This window comes from Camellia sinensis, chromosome 4 (genome assembly GCF_055761805.1).
Source record: "Camellia sinensis isolate YWXY chromosome 4, ASM5576180v1, whole genome shotgun sequence".
NCBI lineage: Eukaryota > Viridiplantae > Streptophyta > Magnoliopsida > Ericales > Theaceae > Camellia > Camellia sinensis.
The window spans coordinates 162091302-162117749 of record NC_138964.1 but is presented as its reverse complement, the minus strand read 5'-3'; the positions used below and the strand labels follow the sequence as shown (position 1 = coordinate 162117749).

Sequence of the window (26448 nt, the reverse complement as noted above, 5' to 3'; positions counted from 1 at the left end):
AACATGATTACCTAAGCATGGATGAAAGAATTGGACCTTTAGATTTTTTGAATAATTTGTGAATTTATTTATTCACTTTAAAGTTTAGATCTATTTCGGATTTATTCCGTTTGTTATTTTGAAAGTTTGGTAACAATTGCAATTTAATTTGATTAATTAAATTCTCCAAAAATCAAAGTATTGGAATTCATGTTTTGAGAATTTCAAGGGATCCGTCTAGTCGAGAGGTTTCCGACGGTATAAAATATCTCCAAACAGGTTTGTGAGAAAATTTAGTAAAATAATTTCAATTTTTCTATATAATGATCTTATTTTTGCTCGTGCTTATGATTATGTTTCATTATCGCATGGTGGTATAGCTTGGCATTGTAATGATATTAACTCTTATTCATTCTATTTATTTTTGGTTGTATCAATTGTGAGTGTAAGAAATGGTTTTGGAAAAACAGATTTTTCCTTAACTTTAGTCTATTTTTTAGGTGGGACCCATACGCCAAAGTTGGTGAGTCTAAGTGGTGATGCGTTTTATGCTGCATTGTGATTCACGTAGTATATTTGGTTTTGCTCAAAACCATTATTGAGTGAATAGGAAATTGAAGCCAAAGTGAGCTCCATGGAAATGGTACATTGGTGCAATTTCCTTAAAGGTTTGAATTAAAGGTTTGTCCCACATTGGTTTGATGGGCAAGCTTTTGTGGGTTTATAAGACATGGGTTTGCAACTTGGGGAGGGCCCCAAGGGGTATCCAAGTTTTGTGGAAGCGTGAGGTTATAGGCAAAGTGGGCTAGACCCATTGGATCCAAAATAAACACACGAGCGTGGCTACCGCCGCGGCCCATCCGGCTAGGCTTGGGCGCTACTGCGTTGTGTGAGGTTGGGTTAAGCTTGTCTAGCCCAATACTAATTCTTTTTGGGCCAAATACATTTGAATTTATTTTTTAATTTTTAGAAAATAAATTTGACCGTTTAAATTCAAATTTCGATTGGAAAATTTGCACCTTTCTATACAGATTTCATATCTATTCGAACAAATTCAGTTCAAAACCCTTACCTGTTTAATTTAAATTCAAACAAATTTGTATCTGTTTAATTCAAACCAAATAAGTACTATACCTGTTGAATTCAAATCTAAAAGTCACCATTGTACCTATAAATAGACAGGTCTTTCATTTGGTCTTTCACTTGAAATTTTCTTCCTAAAATCTGCTATTGTTCTCTACATTTTGCTGCATTAATTTTTCTTGTGAGAAAGAGTGCAAACACAAAGTGTGTTTGCTGTGTGAATAGTTTGTAGTGTTGCTACTATTCAATGTTGATCATTTTATCCTAGGAGATAGATGTCCACAATCTGAAAGTACCGTTGAGAGGACGAATTTGTCTTAAGAACACAGTGTTAAACACTAGACTTGATCATATTTTGTTCGACTAATTAATAAGGTTAGTAATTATTTTACTTTCTGTTTTATTTATTTATTTTATCAGATTCTGATTTTGTTTTTATAACAAAATAAGAATCTTTTATTTTATTTTATTTTATATACTGTCTTAATTTTTGTAATCAAACAGTTTCTCTCATTTCTTTAATTCTTCGAATACAGTGAAGATTGTCCAACAATCTTAAGACAGATTATTTTTTGGTGTCTTCATTGTATTTATTTTCTGTGCTTTTGCAAAATAATATTATGGTTGGAAAATACAAATAGTAGTCATATACTATTTGATAAACAGTAGTAATATACTATTATTTTCTTTGATAAATAGTAGAAATATATTGTTGTCATTAACAATTTCATAATATTATTTTGTGTAGTAGTGTTACAGAAAATAATTGTATGATATTTTATTTTTCTGGTTTTAGTAACTAGAAAAGTAAAATTATTTTGTCTTATAATTTATTTTCTGGTTTGAGTAATTAGAAAATTAATTTGTGTTTTGATTTTTTTGATTTTTGTAATCAGATATTATGGCTACTGCTACTGAAAGTGGTACTCCAATTGTTATAACAACTCTGATCCCTATCCAGAACCATGTTCAAATTCCAATAAATTATGGAGAAAAACAGAAAAAAAATTAATGGCACCGAGGTTAAGAGATGGCAACAGAAAATACTATTTTATCTTACAACTTTGAATCTTGCCCGGTTTCTCCGTGAAGAGGCTCCAGTACTTAGAGAGGATGAAAGTGATCAGCAAGTTATTGCCGCTGTAGACACTTGGAAACATTCTGATTTTCTGTGCAGAAACTACATCGTCAATGGTCTTGACAACATGCTCTATAATGTTTATAGTCCTCTGAAAATAACAAAAGAATTGTTGGATTCTTTGGAGAAAAAATACAAGACAGAGGATGCTGGCACAAAGAAATTTATTGTCAGTAAATTTCTGGACTTTGTTATGGTAGACTCCTAAACGGTAATTTTTCAAGTTCAAAGTTCTCAATTAATTTTGCGTGATATTCATGCTGAAGGTATGTCTCTGAGCGAGTCTTTCCAAGTCACTATATTAGTAAAAAAATTACCACTGGTTTGGAAAGATTTCAAAAATTATTTAAAATATAAACGCAAAGAGATAACCATGAATGAACTTATTGTAAGACTAAGAATTGAGAAATATAACCATAAGGCTGGAAAAAAAAATGATAAAAATCCCATTGAGTCCAAGGCTAATGTGGTTGAACATGTGCCCAAACCACATAACAAAAAGAGGAAGTTTGCTGGAGATGGTCCTAAACAAAGCGACAACAATGGCAATAAGAAGTTCAAAGGAAAATGCTATAACTGTGGCAAGACTAGACATCGAGCCTCTGATTGCCGACGCCCTAAAAAGGATCACGGAAGTACAAGTAAGAAAACCACCAATCAAGCCAATGTGACAGAAGTTGAATACATCTTTGACGGGGTAAATGACATCAATCTCTCTGTTGTGATCTCTGAGGCTAATTTGGTTGGAAATCCCAAGGAATGGTGAGTTGACACAGGAGCAACTCGTCATATTTGCGCGGACAAGAAGATGTTCACAACATATAATGAGGCTGCAAATGGTAAACATCTATTCATGAAAAATTCATCTACTTCTGTTGTGGTTGGACAAGGGAAAATAATCTTGAAGATGACATCGGGAAAGGAACTGACCCTCAATAACGTACCGCATGTACCAGACATCTGGAAGAATTTAGTTTCTGGTTCTTTGTTAAGTAAAAATAGTTTTAAGCTTGTATTTGAGTCTGATAAATTTGTATTAACAAAGAGTGGTATGTATGTTGGTAAAGGATACATGAGTGATGGTCTCTTCAAGTTAAATGTAATGATTGTTGTACAAAAACTTTCTATTAATAAGAATAACACATTTTTGCTTATATTCTTGAGTCAAATTTATGGCATAGTAGATTAGGACATGGAAATTTTGATGCTTTGCATAGACTAATTGGTTTGGATTATATACCAAAGTTTGAAATTGATCCTAATCACAAATGTGAGATTTGTGTACAAGTGAAACTAACAAAGGCTCCATTTAAATCGGTTGAGTAGAATTAATTCATATTGATGTATGTGATCTTAAATTTGTTCAAACTAAAGGAGGCAAAAAGTATTTCATAACATTTATCGATGATTGCACAAGATATTGTTATATATACTTACTTAGAAGTAAAAATGAATCCTTAGAAATGTTTAAACTCTATAAAACTAAAAGTTGAAAATCAACTTGGTAAAATCATTAAAATGGTTAGAAGTGATTGTTGGAAATAATTGTTTAATAGGCTTATTTTGGGCTAACTTTGAGCCTGAATTTGGATAGGGCTCACACGTCTTTTGGAGTGGGTCCAAAGGGGTGACGTGTTCCTTATCGCATGGCAAGTCACACGGTGAAGACAGTTCGCCAAAACCATTCATGAGTGAATGGGAAATTGATGTCGTTTTCGTGTTTGTAGAATGGACAATTAAAGAAGTAAATGTGGATTTCTTGAAATGGGTTGTCCCATAATGAAAACTTAAGAAAACTTATGTGTGTATATAAGTTTTAGGTGGCAACGCTTGGGTTGGGCCCTAAGGGGCACCCCAAGTTTGTAAAATGGATGAGTTATGGACAAAGTGAACCTTGGCTCAAACCACCACACACGTGCGCGCGCACCGCCGCCGCAGTCTATTCGACTGGCCAACTGAGCCGAGCCATGCCATGCGCGGGTGTGGGTTGTAGGTCGGGTCGGTTCTAACATTAATTTTTTTTAGACAAAATTTATTTGAATTTTTTCAAATTCTTGTGGGAAAAATTATTTGAATTTCAAAACGAAATTAATTTAATTTTTGTGCCAAATTTTTCTGTCCAAACAAGCCTCCACCGATCCATTTTTCAATTACTCGAAATTGCCTAGAAGTTTCGGACAGATTCAATTCTTCCCAGACAAGTTTAAAACTGCTGCAGTTTCTAACAGATTAAAATTACCCAGCAGTTATCTGTTTGAAATAGTGTTGCACCTGTTCTGTTTGAATTCATATCTGTTCCAGTTTGAAATCACACTTATTCGGCCCTATATATTCCAGCACATTCCAGTAATTTGTTGCATCTTGAAAACATCCAAAAAAAATCTATTCACTTCCCATTTTGCTCTTTCTTTGCATAATTCTTCATATTAATTTTTGGGGATTACTTTGAAAGTATAGAACACAGGTTTTGTTCACTGTACAAATTGTTTAGAGTGCTACTATAATTTGTGAAGATCATTGTATCCTGGGAGATAGATGCCATTTTTTCGTAAACACCGTAGCGGGGCAAATCTGTCTTAAAGACAGAGTGTCACACACTCAACATGATCTTTTAAATATTTATTCGGTTCGGTAAATAAATTATGTAAGTAATTTATTTTATTTGTTTGATATAGCTTCAAGTTATTTATTTTACACAGAAGATTGTTCCAACAGTGATAGGGGCAGTGAATATGATACACCTTTAAATGAATTTTGTGTACAACATGGCATTATTCACCAAACTACAACACCTTATTCTCCACTGGAAAATGGAATTGTTGAAAGAAAGAATGAAATCCTTAAAGAAATGTTGAATGCCATGTTATTAAGTTCAGGCTTACCGCAAAACTTGTAGGGAAAAGCAATTTTGTTTGCTAATTATATTCTTAACAGAATACCCCATAAGAAAACTAACAGCACTCCTGTGGAAAGGTCAACCACCTTCTTACAAATACTTAAAAGTTTGGAAGTGTTTGGCAAAAGTAAAAGTTTCTGTTCCGAAAAAGACTAAGATAAGACAAAAAAAAATAGTAGAATGTGTGTTTATTGGTTATCCTCAGAATAGTAGTGCATATCGGTTTTTGACGTATAAATCAGAAATACCTGATATAAATGTGAACACTATTATAGAGTCAAGGAATGCTGTGTTTTTTGAACATGTTTTTCTTTACAAGAAAAGACAGGAATTAAGTTCACATAAAAGAACTTATGATTGTACACAAAGTCAAGAGACTAATGACAATCAAACACAAAAAACTAGTAATGGTCTCGACCAACAGGATTTAACTAATAATGAACCAAGACGAAGTAAGAGAGCAAGAACATCAAAATCCTTTGGTTCAGATTTTCTGACATACTTTTTAGAAATTAGAAAATGAATCTCAAAGCTTTAAGGAAGCAATGACAGGTCTTGAAGCACCTTTGTGGAAAAAGGTTGTTAATAATGAAATTGAATCAATTATGCAAAATCATACTTGGGAATTTGTGGATCTTCCACCTGGTTCTAAACCTCTTGGATATAAATGGATATTCAATAGAAAAATAAAAGTAGATGGTTCAATAGACAAGTACAAAACAAAACTTGTGGTAAAAAGTTACAGACAAAAAGAAGGTCTGGACTATTTTGACACATATTCTCCTATGACCAGAATAACATCCATCCGCATGCTTATTGCTATAACAGCGTTGTATAATCTAGAGATATATCAAATGGATGTCAAGACAACTTTTTTAAACAGTGATCTAAATGAAGAGATCTATATGGAGCAACCTGAAGGGGTTGTAGTGCCAGGGCAAGAAAAGAAAGTTTGTCGACTTGTAAAATCTGTTTATGGATTAAAACAAGCATCTAAGCAATGGCATGAAAAATTTAATCATGCTATGCTTACTAATGGATTTAAGATAAACGAATATAACAAGTGCGTCTATGTTAAAAACACTGACAAAAATTATGTCATCGTTTGTCATTATGTGGATGACATGCTTATCATTGGAAGCAGTCAAAACATGATCAAATCAACTAAGAAAATGCTGAACAAAAGATTTGATATGAAAGATATGGGAGTCGCAGATGTAATATTAGGAATGAAAATTACTAAAACATCTGATGGATATGCATTATCTCAATCTCATTATATTGAGAAAATTCTTGGTAAATATATCAAGGATGATATGAATGTAGCAAGAATACCTACAGACATTAGTCTTTATTTGTCAAAAAATAAAAGTGATGCGGTGTCTCAGCTAAAATACTCTCAAATCATTGGAAGCCTAATGTACCTAATGAATTGCACTCGTCCTGATATAGCTTATGTTGTCAGTAATTTGAGTAGGTACACTAGTAACCCCGGAGAAGACCATTAGAAAGCGATCATTCGGGTTCTTAGATATCTAAGATTTACCCGTGATCATGGTTTGAACTTTATGCAATATCTAGTATTACTCGAAGGTTATTGTGATGCAAATTGGATATCGGATACTAAAAATTCACAATCCATAAGTGGATATGTCTTTACTCTAGGTAACGCTGCTGTGTCTTGGAAATCTATGAAACAAACATGCATCGCACGATCCACAATGGAATCTGAATTTATTATTTTTGACAAAGTAGAAGAAGAAGTAGAATGGCTTCGCCACTTCTTAGAAGACATTCCAATGTGGCCAAAACCTGTGCCAGCTATTTGCATTCATTGTGATAGTCAATCTGCAATAGGCAGGGCACAGAGTCATATGTATAATGGTAAGTCACGACACATTCGTCATTGACATAATACCGTAAGGCAATTGCTCTCAAATGAAATAATCTCAATAGATTATATAAAATCTAAAGAAAATATTATGGATCCGTTAACAAAATGTTTGACAAAAGAACAAGTGTATAATTCATCGAAAGGGATAAAATTAAAGCCTATTACATAAGAGTCATCATAATAGTAACCCTACTTAAATGACTGGAGATCCCAAGAACTAAGTTCAAATGGAGAACTAAGTTATGTGTGGCTCGCCAGAAATCACCAAGGGATTAAAATTCCCTACCCATTCCTATGGTGAGAGTGATATCTGCAACATGTGTTATATGCAAGGGTTTAAGGATAATCTTTGCTTCTAATGATTACTTATATCTTGACTTAGGCATAAAAGTCAAGACGAGTATAAGCGATACTCACAATAAGAATCACCTGTATAAGTGTTGAACTACGGCCGGCTCTATAAGAATGAAGAGGCTGAATTCTCTAGAAGCACTTATGAATAACCAGGAGTATTCAAGGCCAAAATGAACACAACCGTGAGAACCATGATGTGTCAGAAAATATTTTGTGTGAAATCTATTGTCTTGGCTTACACAAACGGCTGAACAATTCAAGGCATCACGTCCAATGGTTAGCTAGTAAGTCCAATAAATTATTACTAGGGAAGGTTCAAGGTCGAAAGTTACCTATCTTGATGCAATATATTTTCAATTTATACTCTTTCGACAAATTTTGCATATTGTTGCATTTCCGTTGTCATTAAATTCCATTCATGTGAGGGATTGTAAGAAATGGTTTTGGAAAAACAGATTTTTCCTTAACTTGGGTGGAATCCATGCGCCAAAGTTAGCGGGTCTAAATGGTAACGCGTTCTATGTCGCGTTGTGATTCACGTAGTATAACCATTATCGGGTGAATGGGAAATTGAAGTCAAAGTGAGCTCCATGGAAATGGTACATTGGCGAAATTTCCTTAAAGGTTTGAATTAAAGGTTTGTCCCACATTGGTTTAGAGGACAACTTTTGTGGGTTTGCAACTTAGAGAGGGCCCTAAGGGGTACCCAAGTTTTGTTGAAGGGTGAGGTTATGAGCAAAGTGGGCTAGACCCATTGGACCCAAAATAAACACACGCGCACGCCACCGCCGACGTCCGTCCTGTCAGTTAGGCGGGCTGGGCTGGGCTTGGGCGTGGGTGCGTGGTGTGAGGTTGGGTTGGGCTTGTCCAGCCCAATACTAATTCTTTTTGGGCCAATAACATTTGAATTTATTTTTTAATTTTTGGAAAATAAATTCTGACCATTTAAATTCAAATTTCGGTTGGAAAATTTGCCAATTTCTGTACAGATTTCATATCTGTCCAAACAGATTCAATTCAAAACCCTTACCTATTTAATTTAAATTCAAACAGATTTGTATCTATTTAATTCAAACCGAATAGGTACTGTACCTATTGAATTCAAATCTAAAAGCCATCATTGCACCTATAAATAGAAAGGTCTCTCATTTGGTCTTTCACTTGAAATTTTCGTCCTAAAATCTACTATTGCTCTCCATATTTTACTGCATTAATTTTTCTTGTGAGAAAGAATGTAAACACAAAGTGTGTTCACTGTGTGAATAGTTTGTTGTGCTGCTACTATTCACTGTTGATCATTTTATCGTAGGAGATAGATGTCCACAATCTGAAAGTACCGTGAAGAGGATGAATCTGTCTTAAGGACACAGTGTTAAACATTGGACTTGATCATATTTTATTCGACTAATTAATAAGGTTAGTAATTATTTTACTTTCTGTTTTATTTATTTATTTTATCAGATTCTAATTTTGTTTTTGTAACAAAATAAGAATCTGTTGTCTTATTTTATTTTATATACTGGTTTGATTTTTCTAATCAAACAATTTCTCTCATTTCCTTAATTCTTCGAATACAGTGAAGATTGTCCATGTAGGAGCCGAATTTTATTGGATCAATAGGAACGAATGGACCCGTCCGGTCTGGAACGTAACCTCTATTCGACATTGATCTTAGTCAATCGAAGGGCCGAATAAAATAACCGGCACTCCAGCCAGTAGAACAAAGGCCGAGTAGAAGTACATGTAAAGGATCAAGGATGGGCCTGGCCCTAAAGCCCAAAGAGAACACTATAAATACGGGATCATCAGTCAGAGAAAGGTATGTGAGAACTAGTAAACTTAACTTAAGATACAAATAATCAAGAGAGTATACACTGACTTATCCGTCGGAGTGCTAATTCCGGCACCCCGACCGGAGTGTTCATTCATTTTCAGGTGACTAGCTGAGGATCACAAGCGTCCTCCAGGACTGGAAGAGTATTTCCAAACCACTTCCCCATAATTGACGCCGTCTGTGGGAATACTCAAATACATCCATGGCGGGCGTAACAGAAGACCCTCCGATAGCACTGATGAAACCACACAGAGAGACGACCTCACTCCAACAAACATGCTTGGACCGGAGACTATCGCCGCCAGACGCACCCTGAACTTTGCCTCACCCTTAACTTCAGAGCATGAGACAATGCAAGCGATCATGGAACAAGCAAAGCAAAACGAATAGAGGTTGGAGAACATGATCGCTAAGAACGAACATCTCCGTCAAGATTTGGCCTTGGAAGTGGCGAAGTTCAAACAAGCTGTCCACCCAGAGCCGGAACGACCTCTGAGGGCAGGTGGTCGACAGCCTCAAACCCGACAAGAAGACCTTGATAGTGACTCCAACTCATTATCCCCAGAGCCCAAGAAGAAAAGACGACCCGAAACTACCAGTTCCTCTGAAGAAAGTCCACGTATAAGGCATAAGCAAAGAAAAAATAGTTCAGACGAAGACCAGCACGATCCCTTTGTACAACGGATTGCAAGGGCAGTGCTACCCAAGAAATTCAAAGCATCATCATTCACCTTGTACGACGGTAAATCAGACCCCACCGATCACATCCGCCATTACAAGCAGGCCATAACGCTGCATGTAGACAACGAGGCTCTCATGTACATAATATTTTCGAGTAGTTTGGGACCACTAGCTGTCAGGTGGTATTATAAATTGCAGCCGGCTTCGATCAAGAGCTTCCACCAGCTCCAAAAATCCTTCAGGGCAAGGTTTATCACTAACGAAGTCCAGCCAAAGCAAGCCGACTCCCTTTGGGCAATGCAGATTCAACCGGGAGAAACCCTTCATGTGTATTCAGTACGGGATTGGGAGTGTTTTAATCTAGTAGATGATGCTTGCGATGACTCCATGGCCATTACCGCCTTCAAGATGGGATTGCATCCCGACAGTGCCCTCCGCAGCTCTTTGACCTGACGGCCCCCCAAAACAGTCTGGTCGTTGATGAAGAAAGTTAAGGAATACTGTAAAGTAGAAGATGACGCCCTGCAGGTTAAAGCCAGGAAGGTGACCAACAAGACGGCTCCTTCTGCAATTGCTCAGCCGTTAAACTCCCTACCACCTCAGAGCCCTAAACCGCAACATCGGGCTAAACGAGACAAAAGACGGGATTCTCGCCGATCGAATGACCAATCCCCCCACCGAGCAAATGAACAACTGCAAGTTGATGGCAGACGCACTAGGTACGCTGACAAGAAATACAGAGTTGTCAGAGCTGATCAGCGCGGTTATGTCCAAAATCCAACACCTTCCGTTCTTCAAATGGCCATCCAAAATGGTGGGACCTCCCGAAACTAGACGACGGGATAGGCAATGCGAGTATCACAAAAATCACGGCCATGATACTGAGAGTTATTACACATTGAAGGATCACTTGGAGGAATTGGTACAAGATGGTCGGCTACAACAGTTCATCCGAAAATGTAGCTCAACCAAAGCAATAACCTTAAGACAGGACTCTCCTCCGCTTGGCGTGATTCACATGATATACAGTCTGCCAATGTCATCTGCGGTACACATGATTCAGTCGAATCCCGACCCTCAAAATCAACTCACTTCAGCTAAACGGCCCTATGAAGCTACGTGCATTGCTTTTGATGATTCAGATTTGGCCGGAGTGACACTCCCTTACATAGATCCCTTGGTAATCAAGTTACGCGTAAACCGATTCACCGTTGAGCGCGTACTCATTGATCCGGAGAGCACATCAGAAGTTATGTACTACAAGACATTCATCAAACTTGGCTTCTACAAATCAGATCTCTGTCTGGCTCCTTATCCACTATTCAACTTCAACACCAATCCAGAATACTAGTTGGAGAAAATCACATTACCCATTCGAGTGGGCTCCCGAACAGTGGATGTGGAATTCTTGGTTGTCAAGCTACCATCGCTGTATAATCTCATCATGGGGCGAACTTGGTTGCATACTATGTAGGCTGTGCCAAGCACCTATCATCAGCTGCTTCGCTTCCTGACAGAGCGCGACATTGAGCAAATCCGTGGTTCACAGAAGTCGGCACAAGTATGCTATCTCCTTGTTGGGAAGACGGCAAAAGAGTTGCAAGTGAATTCCATTGAGGTACCGGATCGGGAGAGCCTCGATGATGTTGGGCGGCTCCCGAGTGAAAAGGCCACGGAAACCCTAGATTGAGTTGAAATCGACAGAAACCCAGACAGGTTTTTCATGGTCGGCGCCTTCCTGAATCAAGCCGACAGACAGCAGCTAATTTCCTTCCTACTCAGCAACCTTGATGTCTTTACATGGACTCTATATGAGATGCCGGGTATAGATCCGTCTGTTTCGCAGCACCGTCTGAATGTTGACCCTAAATGTAAGCCGATAATTTAGAAAAGTTGGCGGTCAGCCGCAGAGCACACTGCCGCCGTTGTTGAAGAGGTTGACAGGTTGCTTGACGCCGGGGCAATCAAGGAAGTGACCTACCCTACGTGGCTCTCTAATATTGTGGTTGTGAAGAAGAAAAATGGGACTTGGTGAGTGTGTGTTGATTTCACGGACCTAAACAAAGCCTGCCCAGGGATTGTTTTCCCCTACCCAGAATTGACCAACTTGTAGATGCGACGGCACACCATCAGCGTATGCACTTCCTTGATGCTTACAGAGGCTACCATCAAATCACCATGCATCCGGAGGACCAAGACAAAACTGCATTCCTCATCCCGAGAGAAACCTACTACTATAAGGTTATGCCTTTTGGGCTGAAGAATGCAGGGGCAGCTTACCAAAGACTGGTCACTGCCATGTTCAAGGAGCAACTCGGCCACACTATGGAAGTGTACATTGATGACATGGTGGTCATGTCCAAAGAAAAACAGACCCATCTAGCCGACCTGGAAGAGACATTCGGCATCTTACGCAAATACAAAATGAAACTGAATGCTTCCAAATGTGCATTTGGGATCGGCTCTGGCAAGTTCTTGGGTTGCATTGTCAACCACCGATGAATCGAAGCCAACCTGAGACAAATCACAGCAATCTTGGAACTCGACTCCCCTCGTTCAGTAAAAGAGGTTCAAAGTTTGATGAGGATGGCCGCGACACTCAACAGGTTCATCAGTCGATCTACAGATCGCTGTCGACAATTCTTCCATACACTACGGCAAGGCAAGGCTTTTGAATGGTAAGCCGAGTGCGAAGCCGCGTTCAACGGTCTCAAAACCTACCTCTGATCAGTTCCACTCCTGACAACACCTTCGGCAAGCGACCCGCTCATTTTTTATCTGGCAGTTTCCGACCGGGCCGTCAGTGCCGTACTGATAAAGAAAGAACTGGGGGAGCAGTGCCCAGTGTATTATGTGAACAAGGCAATGGTTGACGCCGAAACACGCTACCTTCCATTGAAAAAACTTATTCTGGCCCTTGTCATGACAGCAAGAAAACTGATGCATTACTTCCAGGGGCATAGCATCGGGGTGCTAACAGATTACCTCCTTCGATCAGTACTACGAAGTGCAGAAGCATCAGGACGCGTTTCGAAATGGGCTCTTGAACTCGGCCAGTACGATATTCAGTTTCTACCTAGAACCTCAATCAAGGGACAGGTGCTTGCCGACTTTGTTGCCGAATTCACAGCCAAATACGAAGCCCTTCTAACCGGTTTGCGTAATGCACATCTTCTGGGTGCTCGGCATTTGCTTGTATTTTGTGATTCAAAACTGGTGATCAATCTGCTAAAGGGGGAGTACGCGGCAAGAAATGGCCATATGGCGGCTTACATGAAAACGACTAACTCCTTGCTGGCAAAATTTGACAATCATGAACTGAATCAGATAACACGTGATCAGAACACACATTCAGATGCCTTAGCTTGCCTAGCCTCCGCCATTAACTTAGAAATTAAACGGATCATCGAAGTAGGTTTCATCCCGGAGCCGAGCATTGGCCCTTCGGGGGAAGTCCAGGTCAATGTTATAGAATTTGGACCGAGTTGGATGGATCCCATTGCTACATTCCTATATTCCAAACAGCTCCCAGAGGACAAGAAAGAAGCGCACAAGCTACAAAACAAAGCCCTGCGATACTACTTGGATCCGCAAGGAAAGCTTTACAAAAAATCCCTTTCTGGTCCATACTTGGAATGGGTGCATCTGGACAAAGTCGAAGAGCTTCTGACTGAAATACATGAAGGCAGTTGTGGCGCCCATTCTGGCGGGCGCTCTTTGGCTCATCAAGCCGTGACACAGGGGTATTACTGGCCGACAATGAGAGCCGATGCCGAATGTTACATGAAAAAGTGTGAACAGTGCCAGAAGTTCTCTCATTTGACCCACCTGCCTGCTAAGAGTTAAGTTCCATAACCAGTCCTTGGTCGTTCGCCCAATAGGGACTTGACATCGTCGAACCACTGCCTTGTGCCTTGGGTAACAAGCGATTTTTGATTGTCACGACAGATTATTTTACAAAATGGGTAGAAGCGGAGGCACTAACGCACATCCGAGATACCGACGTGAAGCGTTTCATTTGGAGAAATATCATAACACGATTCGGCATTCCAAGAGCACTCATTTCAGACAACGGCACCTAATTTGATTGTGGCGTCTACCGAGAGTTATGCAGCAAGTATGGTATCCGGCCTTACTTTTCCACGCCAGCTTATCCACAAAGCAATGGCCAAGCTGATGCCTCTAACAAATCCATCTTAGACGGCATCAATAAAAAGCTAGAGAAAGCTAAAGGAAAATGGGTCGAGGAATTACCAAGTGTGTTGTGGGCTCATCGAACTACACCGAGGCGATCTACTGGGAAAACGCTGTTTGCTCTATGCTTTGGAACCCAGGCAATCATACCCTTGGAGATCGGCCTTCCAACCTTGAAATCGAAAGTCTTTGATATGGACCAAAATGACATGATGCTGGCCTTGGATTTGATTCTGATTGAAAAACGAAGAGATCGTGCCCTTGCATCCATGGCGCGGTATCAGCAGCAGCTTGCTAAGTCGTATAATCAACATGTCCAGCTGCGGCGCTACATACCAGGAGAGTTGGTTCTGAAGAAAGTACTCCCAGCTGCCAGGAAACTGGCTGATGGAAAATTGGGTCCTAACTGGGATGACGCCTATCAGGTCGATTCGATCGCGGGAGTAGGGGAATATCGGCTCAAAGACATGTCTAGAAGGAGTCTGCCACGGCCTTGGAATTCAACGTACTTCCGTAAATTCTATCATTAAACTCGACCCTGTGGAGAATGATACTAGTTTTGAATGGCTCACCATGTACACATTCCAGTTTTGTAATGCAAAGATTCCTGAGTATCAGAGTATACACTGACTTATCCGTCGGAGTGTTAATTCCGACACCCCCGACCGGAGTGTTCATTTCTTTTCAGGTGACTAGCTGAGGATCACAAGCGTCCCCCAGGACCGGAAGCGTATTTCCAAACCACTTCCCCACAATCCAACAGTAAGTTCTTTTATGTGTTGATGTGTAATCAATGAAATTACTATAAAATATTTTCGTATTCATGGAATAATAAATGGAAGTTTAACTTTATTGTTATATATATTTGCTCATAGTTACGTGGTTGGAATGCCAACATTATGACCACAATATATATATATATATATATAATTGATTTATAACCATGCAACTCATGACATTCTTGTAACCGTAATGTATCTATAGTCGTTTGAATTACACATTGCGAGTTATAGCTGGATTTACTTGTGTAATATTTACTTTGTTGGTTCATTAACTCATCTTGTTTCTAATTATGTATATAAACAGTGAGTATGGAGATTTAGCAGCAACGAGGATAGAGTTTTGTAATGTGTTTTATACAAACATAAGCATTACAGGTGGAGAAGTATATTCTTAGATAAACAAACTATTCTGAACACAACCGTGAACTTCAGTCTTGTATATTTGGACAATTTATAATTGTAACAGTTGCAATTCAATTTGTAGTGGTTTTAATTTCTAGATTGCAATATTTTTACCTTAGTGATAGGGAAAGGGAAAAAGAAGTTTGTAAACCTTTAGGTTTAGAGAAAATCTTTGGGACTAATTTTATTATTCCAAAATCTTTTAGTTTTCTGTAATAGAAACCAAAGTTTAGCCTCTGCTAAAGAGTATTTCTTATTTATATTCAAAAATGGCAACTGAAACGGACTTGGTTTAAAACCTTTGGGGTTTGAAGAAGTCTTTGGGTTTAATACATTTATTCCCAAAGTGGTAGAAAACCAAGTTTTGAAAAAGTCTTTGGTTATAATCTGATTATTTCCAAAGTGTTTTGGTTTTGAGGAAAGAAACCAAGATTTAGCATTAGCTAAACTATTTCTGATTTACATTAAAAAATAATGGGCTCAGTTCCGGGAATACCGAATAACTTTTATGAGTGGTGTAATTCTAGTAGCAATTTTTATTTGCTTGGGAATTGGTTTTCTAACCTGGTTTATCCCCTGAAACTTAACTTTGAATTTGTTTCCCATTGACAATGAGTCAACAAGCTCTTGAAAGTTTTGCCTAAGGTTAATTAGGTTTTAAGTGGGACCGTTGTGATCCCTCCAATCTTTCTAGAAACTTTCCTGACCTTGTTCGATTCTAAAGTTAGTGGTGATATTAGCTTTGAATTAAATTTCAGTTTTTGGAATTTCCTAGTGTTAATTTGGTTTCTAGAGAAACAAAATAGTTGAAATTCAATTGTAGTTTTCAGAAATGGCTTCAAAGGTAACAATAGGAAATGTTGTTCCACGTGACAATCTTAAGTCTTGTGATGTTCTTAAATGAAGATCAAGAGAAATCAAGTGTGATTAAAGGAAATCATAAGATTGCATGATAATATCTCTGAATTAATCAGAGACAAATAATACATTATCCTTGTGTCAATTATAGCTCGTGTAATTTCTATGTGACTTTGCTTGAAAGTCAAGATAAGACAACCCATTAAGGCAGGTCACTATATTTTTTGAATTTTTATAATTCAAATATATTCTTAAATTGGTGGCTCCTAGTGAGTGCAAGATCACTGATCATAGAGATAAAAAACTGGTAGTTTCTAGGAGGTGTTAGACCACTAGCTATATAGTTATAAGATTGTGGTTCCTAGTAGTAAACAGATTACTGATTACATGTTAAGACATGGTGGTTCCTAGTAGTAAAAGAGTCTACTGATCATATGTCAAAACATGATAATTCCTAACAATGAAAGAATCTACTAATCCTATGTCAAGACATTGTAATTCATAGTAGTGAAGTGATTACTAATCACAAGTCAAAATATTGTGATTCCTAATAGTGAAGTGACTATTGATCTCAAGTCAAAACATTGTGATTCCTAGTAGTGAAAAGTCTACTAACCACATGCTGAAATTTTAGTGATTCCTAGTGATAAGACTACTAATCATGTTATGAAGTTTCAAATTGTAGACTATTGAACACTGGATATGTGTTTCCTAATAATAAGGCTATTGGCTTTAGAGTGATAGGTTGGACCAAATATGTTTTGGGACCTTGAATTCGAAAAAGACCTAATTCCATTGATGACGGTCTAAGAATGTGTTTTCTGTGATATGATTTTGAGAGTCTCATAGTCATCATGACACAAAAAATTGTTTACAGACGCTAAATGAACTTTTGGAGAGACCGAGAGCCTTTGTATAAATTCTACAAATGTGGAGTTGTCATGTAAAAGGTGACAATACCTAACCCAAGCGGGTAGGATATGCCTAAAAATCTATTGACTTTGTGTTCAACAGTTATGCACAATATAGTAATAGATATCAATTTTCTTGTTGACAAATATGATATTCATATTTACACAAGAATACTATCATGGATTTGAGAAAGCAGTTTTCATGGGAAAAAAAGATGAGCCTAGAAGATGTTAAAAGGCTAGGACTTTAAAATTCTTCTGTCTAATCTTCTTAAACCTATATGGTGGTTAGTAAGGCTAAAAGCTTCTTTGAAATTGTGATATCTTTGGAAAGAAGTTATTAATTTAACTTGATCTTGCATAGGTAGTCAGCCTTGGAATGCAAGTGAATAAATGCCGATAAGATAGGCTTATTATCAAAGGATACCAGCAAAGAGAAGGCCTGGATTACTTTGATACGTGATCACCAGTTATGATGAGTGTGATCGTAATTGTTCGAAATCTAGAGATACATCAAGATGGGTGTTCAGATACCTTTCCTATATGAAGATTTAGTTGAATAAATCTTTATGGAGCAATTAAAAGGGTTCATCGATTCCAAGAATAGGAAAGTCTGTAAGCTTGGAATTTGAAACCTGTGAAATTTGACAACACAATGTTGTCAAGTGGGTTTTAAATAAATAGGTGTTGACAATTGTATGAATGTCAAAGACACTGACAAATAGATATGTCAATTTGTGTCTGTAGATTTGGTAATTATGAGAAGATGTTCAGAACTACCAAGAAATTGTTAAACTCTAAATTTGACATGGGTATTAAGATTACCAGAACATCTGGTGGTACTGTGTTTTCTTAGTCTCATTATGTTGATAAGATACTTGAGAAATTTAGTAAATCAGATACAAGTGTGTCGAAGACACCGGTAGACTTCAGTCTACATTTGGCCGAGAATAATGGTAAGAGTGTATTTTAACTAGAATATTCTCGGGTCATTGGAAGTTTAAAGTATCTGATAAGTCATACAAGGCCAGGTATAGCCTACCCAGTTAGCACGCTAAGTAAATACACGAGTGATCCCAATGTCTATCTTTAGAAGGCGTTTATGTAAATACTAAGGTACTTACGATGAAACTGGGATTATGGGTTGTATTACGCCAGATATCCAATTGTACTAGAAGGATACAATGGTGTCACCTGGATATCTGATATAAAGACTACAAATCCATTAGCAGATTTGTTTTCATTATTAGAGGTGTAGCTCTTGGAAATCTTCCAAGCAGATGTGTGTCATGAGATCAATGATGGAATCGAAATTCAGTGATTTAGATAAAACTACTGAAGTAGTTGAATGGCTTTGCCATTTTGTTGAGGATAGTCCATGTTGATCAAAACTTGTGCTAACAATTTTGTATACTTTGAGACAACTAATCAAGTATTGGTATGACACAGAGTAATACATATAATGGAAGGTCTAGACATTTTCGTTGAAGACATAATTCCATACGACAATTACTCTCTTGTGTTGTCACTATAGACTATATACAGTCTAAGGACAATATTACGGATTCATTAATCTAAGGGTGAAATCGAGAGTTAGTAAGAAGTCATAAAGAGAAATGAGGTTAAGGCCTTTAGCAAATGTTATCGGAACGGAAAGCCTAAACTAATTGATTGGAGATTCCAAGATTTAGGTTCAAAGGGATAACCTGATTATGTGTAACAGGTGAGTCACTATGAAAGTAAATCCTCCTCTCCATTCATTTATATAGTGATACTTGTAGGTGGAAGGTTAAGCTGATGCTTTTAATAACCTAAGTACGGTGAATAGTCAACCGTGGTATAGCGACATACCTTATGTAGGTCACCTATGTGAGTGCGAAGTGGAGTCTCTTCTTTAAGAATTAACGAGGTCGAATTCTTTAAAAACATTCACTAAACTAGGCTAGTGTTCTAGGGCCAAACTGGACACAACAGTGAGAATAAGAACAATGGTTGGAGTAACTCCTATGTGAGGTCTACTGTCTCGGTTTACGCAAACGGTAGAATAGGACATCACGTTGTCTAGTTAGCCAGTAAATCCGATAGGCTTTCACTACGAAAAGTTCAAGGCCGACAGCTACCTTTTTTGATGCAGGATTATTCTGTGTGCTCTCTCTCTAAGTCTTTGTTGTTAAGGGTTGTCTGTTTTCTTTATTCGGCTAATTTTATTCATGTGGGAGATTGTTGGAAAATAATGATTTTTTAGCAACTTTAATTCGAAATTAAAATGGGACCCAACTGCCAGTTGAGGTGGGTCTGAGTGTTTTGTATTCTTTTAAGTGAAAAGATTATAATATAAAAACGATAGGCCGAAACCATTGAATTGTGAATAAGAATTGTCTCATAAAGTGGGCATCAATAAAAGTTAGTCTTAGTTTGGACTGGGCCTAGGCTTGTGTTGGGTTTGGGTTTGGTCTTGGACTTGGATTTAGTTTTGAGCTTGGGCTAAGTTGTGTTGTGTTGTGTTGGGCTTAACTTGTGCATGTGTTTGAGATTGAGCTTGGATCGGGTTGTGACCTAACACCCGTATCCGTTTTGCGACCCATTGGGTTTGAATAACATTATATACATATTTAAGTATATATATTATGCAAATGGGAGTTTTGCATCTTTGTAACTCTAACCCTAATGACTAGAGGTGATGACCATTTATGCTAAGTTTTATAATAGCCTTCATGGCTAAGACTCCGGCCCTACAAGTATAAAAAAGGTCTTTCCCTTCCAACTTAGATGTATGATCTAGAAATATTTTGAGATGGAAAATTTATGTTTTTCTTTAGATAAAGTTGGAGATGATTTTATACTAAAGAAAATTTTTCTATCTTCTTTTTGTTAATTCCTTCTTTGGTTCTTATTAAAAAGAGAGTATTGTCATTGTCAAGTTCGCCGAAACTATTCAAAATGTACTTCTGCATGAGCTGGTTTCGATCGTCGTATTTTGGGAGACAGACGCCGATGTACCTTCAGCACCCATCAGGAGGCAATGAATCTGTTTTAAAGAAACTGTGATATTACATAGATTTCGGTTTGCATCATTTATCTTTTGTTCTTCAAAGTTTTAAATTTAAATAATTTCTCATATATTATTTTATATGTCCATTTGAATCCATCTTGTAATTTGTTCCATGACGTAATCTAGTTCATTCCTGTATTTTTTTTTTAGTTTAGTAGTTTATTCTATATTTTATTCTTTAATAAAAGAAAATAATTGTTTTGTCATTTCTATTTAATTTTCTTTTATATATTTTTCTAGTATTATTATGGAAAAATACCAACACTATAAACTCACCTTTATTAATTCAAAAATTAATTTTCACCACACCTTACATAGACCGCACACTACATAAATTAATTAATTTTCACTGCACAAAATCACCCATCCAAAAAATTATGGGTGGATAATTCTCGGTCCCCAGTCTTTCCCTAATGATAATAGAAATAGATTCGGCTCTGTGGCAGATCTGGTTAATCCGGGAATAGAAGGATGCAAAGATAATAAACAGTAAGGGCTACCTAACCAGAGTTTAGTCGAAAAATCCCTCTGATACTAAAGTTAGGAAACTAGGAAAAGACCTTTGTTCGGCTTAAAAGGGAAGCTTGTCATTCAGTCCCTTGGACTTGTAGTGTGTCGATCTTGCTCGGCCCAATACTATATTTTATTCTTTAATAAAAGAAAATAATTGTTTCGTCATTCAACAATGATTGAGACCCCTTTTTTTGGAGACCCCCACAACCCCCTTTAGATCTCCACTATTGATGGTGTAGACCCCACACATACATCAATGGTGGAGATCCAAAGGGGGTTGTGAGGGTCTCTAAAAAATGGGGGTTTCAAGCATTTTTCTTTGTCATTTCTATTTAATTTTATTTTATATATTTTTCTAGTATTATTATGAAAAAATACCAACACTATAAACTCACCTTTATCAATTCAAAAATTAATTTCCACCACACCTTACATAGACCCCACACTAAATAAATTAATTAATTTTCACTACACAATCACCCATCCAGAAAATTTTGGGTGGGTAATTCTGGGCCCCCAGACTTTCCCTAACGATAATAAAAATAGATTCAGCTCTATGGCGGATCTGGTTAATCCGGGAATAGAAGGATGCACAGATAATAAATGGTAAGGGTTGCCTAACTAGAGTTTGGTCGGAAAATCCCTCTGATACTAAAGTTAGGAAACTAGAGAAAAGACTTTTGTTCGGCTTAAAAGGGAAGCTTGTCATTCAATCCCTTGGACTTGTAGTGTGTCGATCTTGCTCGGCCCACCTCAAGGTGACCAACCCTGTTTGGCTCAACTCATTACGCTCGACCTACCTTGAGTGGCCAATTGGATCTAGCCCAACTGTATACTCGGGTGGCCAGTTGAATTTGGTCTAATTCCTGGTTCGACCCACTTTGGAGTGGTTCATAGGATTAGGCCCAATATAATAGCTTGGCCCAATCCAGGCCTTGCTCAAGTTAGTTTGACCCTCTTTAATATATATACATATATATTATTGGCAAATTCACATATTTTGATATGTTGCAATTTTGTCTTAATCTACAAATTTTTGTTGTTTGGCCTCATATTTCAATGATTGTTCTTCTATTTGTTTATTAAATTGTTCAAGAAAAGTCTTTATGATGAGTATGATAATAACATTGTGCAGAGTTGCTGGCAATTAGGAAACCTAAATTTGTTGTCCATATATAAACTTGTAATGGGGTTTTGATTTCAATAAATTTTGATTTTTTCATTTTTAATCCAGTGTGCTTTTTGCTGTGCCTTCAATAATCTCAAGGGTGATATATTAATTGAATTTCATGACCTTTGGAGCAAATAGTAATAACCTAGCCAAAGTGCTAGGCAAGAACTTCCTTGCAAACAAGAAACATATATTGCTTCTCTCTCCATTGTACACGCAATGACTTCCACTTCTCATCTTATTCAACAACTCAATGGTCACATGTTGTCTATTAAACCGAAATGGATGGTGTCCACCCCTTGACCAATCAACCCAAGTCAAACTTTTGTTCGAATTCCTCCACCCAAGCCTCATACTCACAAATGTAGGCAAGTAATGCTCGTCCGCATAGCATGAGTAGGATTTACACATTCTTTTAAATGCCAGAAAATATTTTTGGTCGGAGATTACCTCAAGGGCGAGATCACGATCCATTTCAAACCATTGGGATCCCTTAAGCCATTGCTCACGCGTGATTAGCGGCTTTAGTCGATGTTTATATCGACCGCGACCGGTGGGGCCTGGTAAGTCATAGGCCTCCACAAAGGTTTTTATTGAGCCCACGAGATAAGAGTAGATGGTAGAGAAATTGAAAAGGGGAATGCAAGACTCAGAGAGGAGAACAAAGCGTTGGTTTGAGAAGTCAAGTAATGCATTGGCCAAAAGGCGACGTTCTGCTTCAACCATGTTGAATTTTCCCCATTCTACCTTCTGCATTATCCAAAAATAAAATAAAATAAATCGATTTTCTTTTTACTAGAAAGGTGCACATACTATGAATTTGAACATAAATCATTCTAACCAGGTCTCATTCCAACCTACAAATTGAAAAAGAAATAGTTTCAAAAAAAAAAGAAAAAAAGAGGCCAGTCGACAACCAAGAAAAAGAAAGTCCTTGAGGCCCAACGAAAGATGAACAATTAAGGGAATTGAGTAAAGTTGGGCCTGCCACGGCCCATTGGGCACAAGGCCCATAGGGCAGCTAGACTTATGTGTGACTGGGTTTGGGCTTAAACCCTTAATTAGGTGCATCACCATAGAGTCTTTGCTGGTTGGATTACGCTAACAGTCCAGTAAGCTATTATTATTAGTAATAAGAGAAAATGAAAAATAATAATAAATTCGAAACTGAAGATATCTTTTATATATTCTAAAACACTTTCATATATTTTTACAAATTTCAATACACATTGTATATACTCATCGAGACTAATGACATCCTTCGGATCATTAGCATTTTCTTTTATTTTTGTAAAATTTTTATTTAAACATGTGTTGTTGCCTTCATTTAACTCATATGTTATGAAATTTTGTGATAAATTTACGTATTTTATGATATGATACATATGGTATTATGATACTCTCCTTCACATGATGAAATTTCAATTGATTTAACATCTATCTATTCAACCCTAATTAATTCGATTTTTTAGAACACTGACAAGATTAAATCCATAACAAGACCCAAATAATTAAACAACCTTCGTGACTTCTTGACCCATGAAAGGTGGACAGCAAAAAAGACAAAAATGATATATCTATGATTATTTCTAGGATAAATATATATAGAGGTTTATTAACGGTCCGTTTGATTGGAAAGAAAATTTAGTAAAAGTGAAAGTAAAAGAAAATGAAATGAGAAAAAAGGAATACAAAAAAAATTATATTTTCTTTCAACCATTTGATTAAGATGAAAATTTTGTAAGAAAATATAGAAAAATTTAAAATTTTAGTTATGGATAACTCATACATTCAATTTTTCTTATATTTTCTTGTATTTTTTGTAAGAAATAAAAAAATTAATTACAATGCTAATATGAGTTGTACAAGAAAATTAGTTTTCTTAAACTAAACAAACTCATAATTTTTTTTTTTCCTTCTTTCTTTAACTTTCTACCTATTTCATTCTAAACAAACTAAATAGAAGAACAATTTTCACCCACCCAAAATAATAATAAATAAATAAAAAGAAGAAGCTAACGAGAAATATTTCTTTCAAGATTTTTGAACTTGAAAAAGCGCTTGACCTTCACAAACTTGCACCAATCAACTGATGAGATTTCTAAACACCAATTGGGGTTTTTTTTTTTTTTTTTTATTACTTTTTTAAGGTTTATAATTTTTGTTTCAATAAATAAATTATTTATTTATTTTAGTAATTAAACAAATGAATAAAATACTTGGGAACGTATATCAACTTAGCTCAAATAATATGTTACAAATTAAACGCGTGGATCTCTTGAAAAAACTTTTTTTTTTTTTTTAGATTACAATAAAAATTAACAATTAAATTTTTTTTAAATAAATATTTGAGTGTGTAGACTTTCAAGGGACGAGTGTTAAAACATGGTCTGAGTATCAAAATTGGACAAATTGCTTTATATTGTGACAATATGAAACCATATAACATCTGCATATTGCAGCTTCTCATCTTTTGAATTCAAAGTTTAATTATATATATATATATAAATATAAAATATGCAGGACACCAATTCTGTACAACAATTAAAAATTAAATTAAATTAAATGTGTCCATATTAAAGTCATACACTAATTTAATGTTGGTTATATATGCTACAAAATGATATTGGTTATGTCGTGAAGTATTTGGGTTAATATATGCATGGTCAAATTAAAATGGAATTAACCTCTGTTAAGATCCAAAGTGAAGTTTGGTTATTCTTTAAATGGTATTAATTATGTCTTAAAGTGATATTTAGTCATGTCCAAAATCATTTTAGTCATAAATTAAAATTGTGCAAAGAGAGTACATATATACGTATGTACTCTAGAAGGATCTTCTTCTTCTTTTCTTCTTTTTTTTTTTTTTTTTTTTGCACCAATGGAAGGATCTTATGTTGATACTCAACGAAACATGATATTGTCATGTCATATAGTAGTATCTCAATATTATATACTATGAAAAATATGTTTAAAATTTAAAATGTATAGTTCTAATTTATTCTAGATGTAATCCAAACTATATTAAAATGTAAATTTGCACTGTCAAGTCCAAATACTCTTTGTTTGATTTATTTATTTATTTTTTTACATAACATTTCAGTTGTAGAATATGTGGTCAACTATGGACTGCTAAGGGAGGTTCCATCTAATGTGTCTCCGCCACAACTATATAGTATCCACCTGTTTTTTTATTTTTATTTTTATTTTTTGAGTTGGTTGGTATTAGCTGATGACCAAATGTATCCATCTTGAATATCATGGATTTTTTTTTTTTTTTTGGGACTGGTTGTGTAAAGAAATTAAACCCTAAGCATTATGCATAATTACGAGGAGAAAAAAAACCTAATAAACTGATATGGGATATAGGAATAATGAAAGAATTGATGCAGCCGATTCTACTCGATTGAAGACAAAACTTACATTGATTTAGTTTGATTTGATATAGAAATTGAATGATTAGAAGGAAAATTTGTTTTAAACAAAGTGCACACAAAGTTAACAAAAGCAAACAACAAACAAACATGAATCAAACTCACCTTGCTCAAAACTCTTGTCCCGTAAAACACTGAATCTCTAGCCACTGTTCCATTGAAAGATGGATTGGAATGAACATAAATTGAGTAAAGCCCTTTATGCCCTTCAAAAAATTTCTCCCAAAGAGGGGCCAATGGTAAATCTCCTCTTGCCAAAAACAAGAAAGCAATCTTTGGGACACGCTTGAATGGAAATTGATGAATTTGAGGAACCATTGAAGCTCTCCACATCAACTCTTTGTCTTCCATGTCGTGCATAGCATTAGGAGGTGGCTTCAAATTTTCTTTCGAGCCAAACGAAAAGTTTCTTTCGAAACTTTTTGTTTGGTTTGAGATTGTTGGTGTGGTGTTTGGTGGTGGTGGTGGTGGTGGTGGTGGTGGGATATTTGAGAGTTGATTGAGGTTAGAAATGAAGGGGAGAGGTTTGAGGTAGGGACTAAATGCGATTCCAATGACTAAACCAGAGCTGAAGAGAAGGAAATATGCGAAGAGGGTGTAAAAATGCATTGGGGAACTGAAGAGATTAGTTGTTTGGTTTTGTTTCTGATCATTCTTCATTGTTGAGAGAGAGAGAGAGAGGTTGGCTTGGAAGAAAGTGATTGTTGTCCTGTTTTATTTTTGAATTAACAAAGTGATGGTTGGGCTTGAGGGAGAGAGATGAAGGATATTGATTGTCTAGAGAGAGAAATTCAAATTGGAAACAACTCACAGATTCTTTTAAGTAGAATGGAATCAGGAAAAGGTGGACTGGGCAGGTTTGTGGTTTGGGTTGGATATGGGATCCGAAAATTTGGAAAGGTGACAAGAACATAACGACAGAGATATGTCACAAAAATAATATTTTCTTACATATTTATGTACAAAATTCTTAACTAAATATGTGACTGGCGGTTCTAAAAAATATAATCCAACTCGATAAAAACTTTGTTTTAAAATCAGCAATGCTAGGTATCATGAAAAGTCTTTCATGAAAATAATCATGAAAGATTTGTGACCTTTGGATTACACTTACAATAAAGCACTACACATTAATCAAGATAATCTAAGGATCACAAATTTTTCATGGTCATTTTCATGAAAAAAATTTCATGATTCCTAACATTTCTCTTTTAAAATAATAAAATTAAAACTTATTATATCATCCTGTAATAGATTTTTTTTTAACTTTTA

At 36.4% G+C, this 26448-nt stretch overlaps 1 protein-coding gene across 2 annotated transcripts; it reads right to left on the bottom strand.

The window, feature by feature from the left end:
* Positions 1–1971: 1971 nt before the first annotated feature.
* On the bottom strand, positions 1972–26001 carry LOC114286009 (glycosyltransferase BC10). 2 transcript variants are annotated; one of them, XM_082866746.1, is made up of 3 exons: positions 25282–25984; positions 22193–22492; positions 1972–2291 (listed from the first exon to the last, which is right to left on the bottom strand). In XM_082866746.1, the coding sequence occupies exons 1-3, from the start codon at positions 25834–25836 to the stop codon at positions 2109–2111; spliced, it is 1038 nt and encodes a 345-aa protein (XP_082722872.1). In that variant the 5' UTR covers positions 25837–25984; the 3' UTR covers positions 1972–2108. The 2 variants fall into 2 exon arrangements, with proteins under 2 accessions (XP_082722872.1, XP_028084894.2); XM_028229093.2 differs by lacking the exon at positions 1972–2291 and having other exon boundaries at positions 21829–22492; positions 25282–26001.
* Positions 26002–26448: the final 447 nt, after the last annotated feature.

Bases quoted from the DNA above. Each gene is read 5' to 3' on its own strand.
- LOC114286009 (XM_028229093.2), bottom strand. From the start codon at position 25,836: ATGAAGAATGATCAGAAACAAAACCAAACAACTAATCTCTTCAGTTCC. The intron at 22,493-25,281 runs GTGAGTTTGATT...TGGATAATGCAG, and splicing joins GGACAAGAGTTTTGAGCAAG to AAGGTAGAATGGGGAAAATT.